Below are 6,714 nucleotides of genomic sequence, written 5' to 3'. Positions count from 1 at the left end.
TTGCGGGTGTCATCGCGCCGCGAGACGTCGGCGTTGCCTGGCAACGCGGAGTGGCGCCGTCGGGGGGTGATGGCGTCAGGAGGTCAGCGCCCGGGGGCCGGCTGTCACGGCAGTGCCGCGGTGGGGGCCGGCGGGGTGACGCTGCCGTCCCTCGCTGTCGAGCAGCGGGTTCCCGCCTGCACCTCAGGGACAGCCGACTGAGGGGAGCGGCTTGCAGCCCGCCTGTCCGCCCCTTGATGGCCGAGGCGGTGTGGTGCGGAGCGCCCGGGCTGGGCGGCACGCGAGGAAGCCCTTCATGGGGACAGGGCTGACAGGAGCAGCCCGGCCGTCTCCAGGCAGCCTTCCTCAGGGTGCTCAGGGAGCCACTCTGCTTTGAGAGCTTAGAATCACACAATCACAGGCTGGTTTGGGTTGGAAAGGACCTTAAGATCATCCAGTTCCAACCCCCTGCCGTGGGGACACCTTCCACTAGACCAGGTTGCTCAAGGCCCTGTCCAGCCTGGCCTTGAACACCACCAGGTTACGTAATCTGTTTCAGAAAAGTTTCTCTGAGTAAACTAACTTCTTCCACAGAATTGCCTGTAGCAAGCTTCCTTTAAAAAAAAAAAAAAAAAAAAAAAAAGGTTTTTTGAACAATGGGCGTTTGTTCCGAGATGAGAAAGATATGTAATAGCTCCATCTGGTGACACTTAACCCTCAGCAATAATAATGCTGCCTGCTTGATGTTGGAGCGGAAAATGGAAGCTGTGGTAGGGGAGAGGCTTTTGGGTCACTTGTCACAGCATTCTTATTGATGGAAACAAATAGATACGTGTGCTAATGTGATTTAGTGAAATTTATAGGAGCTCTGAAAAAGAATGACCATGCTATCTTTGAAATATGACATTATAGGCAGAAATAGCTATTCTTCCCAGGGGTTTCTAGTAACCATTAGAACAGAGATTAACCAGGTCTCCACAGCATTTTCATTGCATGAAACCATTAAACAAACAAACAATTTACATGTGCCTTGCAATTCATATTTACTTTCTCACGAACAGTATTCTGAAAATCTTTCCAAAATTCAGGTAGCTTTCTTTTTGTCATAGTTACTTCTAAGACTTCCACACAGGAGCTGATAGTGTACTTCACATGAGATAGCTGGTCCACAGAGGATAAAAGCAGCGTTAATAACTAAGTGAAAGCACGTAAGTGTCAGAAACCAAAAACTGAGTTCCTACTTCCTGCTCCAGAAGTATGATTGTAATTTATTCTAGGAAAATGTCCATTGTCTGTAATGCATGTATATATTGTGTTTGAATTGTATCTAATTAGTTGGGTTCTTTGCTTTCTCTCACATCAAGAGATTTTGAGACACTTGTTTACTGCACTAGCACCCAATTATCTCCCTTTTCTTCCCTTTTTCCTTCACAGTTTTGCTTCAGACACATCCAAAAGCTGCAGCAGCAACAAAAAGAAGTTTCTGAGCTTACTTCTTTTTAAGCTAGTGATATTCAAAGAGGGAGATACAGACTGCATCACACTGCGATCCAAACATCGCACACTGGCTCAGGATGGTTTTATGCATTTGTAAAATGAAAACTGGTGAAGGGAAAAAAGTCCCTAAGTGAGCATCTTGACTGGAAAAGTCAAGCAACTTTGATCTCATACTATCACAACTCCAAGCTTTATTATTCTAGTCACAAGTAACTTTGATCTGTACTAAAAATAAAGATTAAGTTCTGCACATTTTCTTTCTACAACCTGTCATAAACCTCAGGTGTGATGCAAAAGTCAAAACCACCCTATACAGGTCTTTCTCTCCCCCTGACATGCCACAGAAGTAGCTATTTTTGCTTCATAAAGTCATGTCAAGCACATTATGAAGTTTGGCAAGACGTGGGAATAGAAAGGATACCATGCAGAGGTTTAACATTCCAGTTGTAGTTTCTTGCCAGCTATCCTCACGGTGGCACAAAGCTCGAGCACAAAATCTTGCTGGGGCCTCCTTCACAGGTGAAAAGCTTGCATAGGACAGAACTGTCATAAGCTTGAGTTTATAGTCTGAAGGACTGTGGAATCAATAATGCTAGACTATTAGCAGGGAAATCAACTACTAATGTTTTAAAGCTTCTCACTGCTTCAGTATATGCAATTTAGATTTTAATTATGTCATTATAGAGGAATGAAATATATTCTATGCCTATTAACTTAGAATGAGAAAAAAAGATTTTTTTTTAAGTCAGCTCTAAGTGTGGCATTTAACATCGTATTTCCCCCTCCAAGGAAGCTTTTGTCTTCAATAATTTTACGTGTATGTGACCACTCTTGTCTTCTAGAGGGAAGAGCTCTTACTATAGTGTCCCATTTAACGTGAATACAGGCAAAAGAATAGAATTAGTTTTTTATAGCCAAGTCTTCCAGGAATTGCTGAACTCCACAATCATTGTCTGCCTTGTGGAAGTGAGACGGTGGGCTGGGAGGGAGACAGAATGTTCCTGCTCACGCCAGAAGACATTGTTTATCTTAAGGGACAACTTTCTCAGGCCATCACCTGGATGACCAGTTCATTCCCCAAATCCCCCCTTCCTTCTTTGATTACTTATTAAATCACTGTTTCTTCAGCAGGAGGCCAAAGAAATCACTGTACACTCTGAATACAGGATTGTTCATATCTATTTATTGTGGCAAAACAATTCATAGGTTTCCTTTAAAAGACTTTTTACCATGTTTAGGAACAAATGGACTCTACGTGAAGAAAGGGAAAACTGTATCTTGTTTTGGAAAGAACATTGGATCAGGGCACATGCAAAGTTCAAACATCTTTTAAATAGTTTTCTTTCAAAATGTATCATTAGTTTTGTTCTGCTTCTCTAGTTTGTAAACAACTATGTAATCAATGAAAATATATTTAGGCTACGTTTAAAAAGAGATGTCTCCAGTATTAATTGGTAGTAATAGTAAAATCATATGCAAGACAAAAATATTAGGATCTAGCATGCTTGTCCTTTAACAAGTTCTATTCCAAAATTATATTACATATATTAATTTCAACTTTGTAAATGTTGCATAATCTCAAATCTTCGAGTAGTCAGACAGTGATAAAAAATGATTAAGAAACCAGACAACCTTTCTGTATTGTGAATGCTACTCATTTCAAACATTACTTGCTAGTAAAGTGCTGTTACAAGCAAAATGAAATTGTTAGTGTCTATCGAAAGCAGATGACATTTTAGTAATATTCAAATTGTACTTGTTTTGGCAAATAGTTAACAGTGTAGACATGTTTGTTTAACCACCCAAAACTAATTCAGTATAAATAATATTGGTTTCCAATAATCCTATGCTAAAAGGCACATACTAATGTTCCAGCAGTTCGTTCAAGTGAGCATTTGCATGTAGAGGTTTAATTGTGCTTTTAAATAGTTACTGATTCAGTATGACCTTGAAAGTGACATTTGTGCATGTCTAAAATACCTTCTCACAAATGAAGCTCCCACTCTGAAGGTGTAATTTCATTAAGATTATATATATCTATATAACTATGCCTGTTGATCTCTACAGATCTACATAGATATACACATATACATATATTCATACATACACACACAAAAGGGTCTTCTAGAACAGCAGCAGAAAGTGCAGTCTCTACTGTTTTGAATTGTCTTCATAATAGAAAGTTCTCGGTAGCTTTCAATCATGAATTGTCTTGGGATTTGTGAGATCCAAGGGATTATTTGTGATACTGCATGTGTCCCACATTATTCTCTTTCCTTACAGGCTGCTTCAAGCTCACTTCACTTCCAGAAGAGATGATTGGCAAGTTATTTTCCATGTGATACTGAATAAGATGACTCACACTGTCAAATATATGGTCTTTGGTTCTCACCTAATGAAAGCAAAAGAATATATTTATAGTTAGACTGTGTTTATAACTGGTTGGACATGAACCTAGCACATTAAAGTCAAAAGTCATTAAAGCCTCTGAACTCACTGGAGCGGGATCATTAGGCTGTAGACAGCGATTTAGGCTTAACCTTCAACCTGCCATTAGCTGACATGAAAAACAAAGGGCCAAGTTAAAGACACTGAACGTAGAACTGGACTGATTCTGCTAAAGGGAATGAAATAAACTCCCCACCCCACCCCAAAGAGAGATATTTTTCCCTAAATCCCATTGAGGATTAATTTTCTGATATACTCTCTCCTCTGAGAAACATCACACAAGAATGCTCTTCTAGCCCTGAGCAGAAGCCAGTAGAATTGAAGTGACCAGCTCTACCTTTTCTGTATCCAGAAGTGTGTTACTGATTGAATTCATTATTTAATGTTAGGGTTATTTTTCTAGCCATATAATAACAACTCAAAAGATGTATTAAGTGTATACACTAATTATCAGCACTTGGACTAACAACATTTAAATACCTCACTTCTATTTCCATGGTACTTTGGTGCTTGTAAGTTCTTAAATTTAACTTTCAAACCTACTGAAATCTCTGGCTAAATTTAAATTAACCTGGATGAAATCCAATCAGTTCCACTTCCTGGAATGAACCTGTGCATTCATTTTCATAGAATCATAAAATAGTTAGGGTTGGAAAGGACCTCAAGATCATCTAGTTCCAACCCCCTGCCATGGGCAGGGACACCTCACACTAAACCATCCCACACAAGGCTTCATCCAACCTGGCCTTGAACACCGCCAGGGATGGAGCAGCCCTGACATTTCAGCATATGAGATGTTCATACCTTGCCTTCAGGATCCACCAAGAGAAGATGCTTTGCTTGCCCTCCCTGAAGTCCACTGAGGACATACTGACCAGGTGATGTTGTGCTCTCTCGCACCAGAAAATCCCCATCGTTGACTAAGAGGCTCTCTGCTGCTTTCCTGTTTAATTTGCCATGGTAACAGTCTTCATTCTTTAGCTGCTGCTTTATTTGTGGCAGAACACAGAGACCAGCTGTGTTGCTTGTGGCACTCTGCTGAACAGCTTCCGGTAACTCTAAAATTAAATGAAAGGGAATGTATTGGACACTTCACCTAGAACTTTACCCTAAAAGGATGCAAGACAGTATTTTATTTTTATTAGCTTTTAAAATATTCAACAGTCTTGAAGCTGTGCTCAGGCCAACCCTACAGACTGTAACGTTATGCACATATGGATGTTCACAAGCCTCCAGTGCATTAGGTAAAATTATCACACCATCTCCTCCCGTACCTTAGATGGGAAAGCTTTGGGTTGCTAGGCAACAGGGATTGGAAACAGGAATTTGATGCTCTACTGTTTCGGGTTTGTATTTCTTTGGTTGTATTAAAAAGTCAAATCTTCCCTGTGAAAACAAGATTTTTGCTGGGGTTTAGCCACTGTTTTGTTTGTTGGGTTTTTTTTTTAAAGACCCAGCTCTTTCTTTCTTCCTTAACAAGCTCTGAAGAGATTGTCATGGATCATTGGGAGAGTCATTTTGACTGGCTCCAGCTATGTGCAGGAATGTAAGTCAACATGGCCAATGTAGCCAGAAGGGAAGGATTACAGTATGATGCATCTGCTGTGAAAAAACGAACAATTACTGAATGTACTAACAAAACTGGGTGGTTTGGGAGATAGCCAGTCAGACTGGAAATGATTCACAGGCAGGATTTTTCTAAGGAAAATAAGAGGAGGATACCACTTCTTCAATGGAATTGTGCAACCTAAGACTTCTCAGGATATCGCCAGTTCTTTTTAGAGCATAACACAGCCCCGGGCTGGAAATGTCTCAATGGTCACGGATTTCCTTTCGTGCAGTTCTGTTCAGTCCTTTGCCTACTTTCTTCTGTGGAGCCAAATCTGACAGAGAGAACACTCAATGGGAAACTATAAAAGACAAAGCTAATAAATTAAGTATTTTCAATATGAGGACCATCAGTATCAACTGTATAGTTATTTAATGGATATCCACCACTTTTGAGTGTGTAAATCAAGACTTAATTTGACATACATTTAATACTACTGATCAGTTTGACTTAGAAATTATTGGATGAGATTCAAAGGTCACTTATCCAAGAACTGAGAAAAGATGGTCATAGTGATCCCACTCTGTGTGCTACTGCCTGTGAAGCAAAGGCGTCTGAAGCCACTTCCACCTTAAAGTGTTTGAGATCTTGAGCATACAGAACCCTCTTCTCTGAGGTATGGTGCAGTCACAAGCTTTCATATCATCCTAAAGACTTGCTTACTATTATGTATGCAATACTATTATCATGAATCAACTACAGAAGACACAGATAACAAGACTCCCTCTTTTCAAAGCTTAGGAAAGATAGGTATTGCAATGGGACCTACTGGCCTGACGCAGTGGGCTCCCATGGGTCTGTATTGTTGCTGTACCACGGGCTGTACAGACTGCAGACTGCAGGGTCTGAGTGTTGATGTAACACGGATCATCAAAAAGATCTGTTTTGTAGGCAGGCTTCAATAATGTTGCCTCTTTTTTTGTCTTCTGTGATCTTTCAACACAGTTACCTGCAATTAGTATATAGTATGCACAGATTTTCTTTTTTTTTTTTCCTTAAACTCAATTTAAAATAACTGTAAAAGCTGAAATAGGAACGTTGTTGTTCTTATATATCCACTAAAGTCATTCAGAAGGAAAAGAAAAATTGGCAGATGAACTAGTTTTTCCATATGGCTAGAAGGCACGAGGTACACTACCCAAAATGAGTTAGAAAGAAGTTTTCAAAAACATTACACACTG

The 6,714-nt window shown here is 40.1% G+C and overlaps 1 protein-coding gene and 1 long non-coding RNA gene across 8 annotated transcripts in view; one reads left to right on the top strand and one right to left on the bottom strand.

The window, feature by feature from the left end:
• Positions 1-2: 2 nt before the first annotated feature.
• Positions 3-1,678, top strand: LOC136019022 (uncharacterized). The gene is made up of 3 exons (XR_010614702.1): positions 3-82; positions 1,089-1,187; positions 1,414-1,678. It is a non-coding gene; the product is annotated as an uncharacterized LOC136019022 (long non-coding RNA).
• A 959-nt stretch (positions 1,679-2,637) lies between these two features.
• Positions 2,638-6,714, bottom strand: part of SHC4 (SHC adaptor protein 4) — a 32,003-nt gene continuing 27,926 nt past the window's right edge. For 5 of the 7 annotated variants that reach the window (XM_065688160.1, XM_065688162.1, XM_065688163.1 and 2 more), the window contains 3 exons: positions 6,303-6,482; positions 4,729-4,982; positions 2,638-3,868 (listed from right to left, as the gene is read on the bottom strand). In XM_065688160.1, the coding sequence (XP_065544232.1) occupies positions 3,713-3,868; positions 4,729-4,982; positions 6,303-6,482 (590 nt within the window). In that variant the 3' untranslated portion in view covers positions 2,638-3,712. Of the gene's footprint in view, positions 3,869-4,728; positions 4,983-5,646; positions 5,808-6,302; positions 6,483-6,714 lie in introns of those variants that run through there. The other 2 variants (XR_010614535.1, XM_065688164.1) reach the window with 2 other exon arrangements.

The sequence above is a fragment of the Lathamus discolor genome, chromosome 8 (assembly GCF_037157495.1).
Source record: "Lathamus discolor isolate bLatDis1 chromosome 8, bLatDis1.hap1, whole genome shotgun sequence".
Classification (NCBI taxonomy): domain Eukaryota; kingdom Metazoa; phylum Chordata; class Aves; order Psittaciformes; family Psittacidae; genus Lathamus; species Lathamus discolor.
Note: the sequence above shows the minus strand (reverse complement) of the source record. Positions and strands in the feature narration are given on the sequence as shown.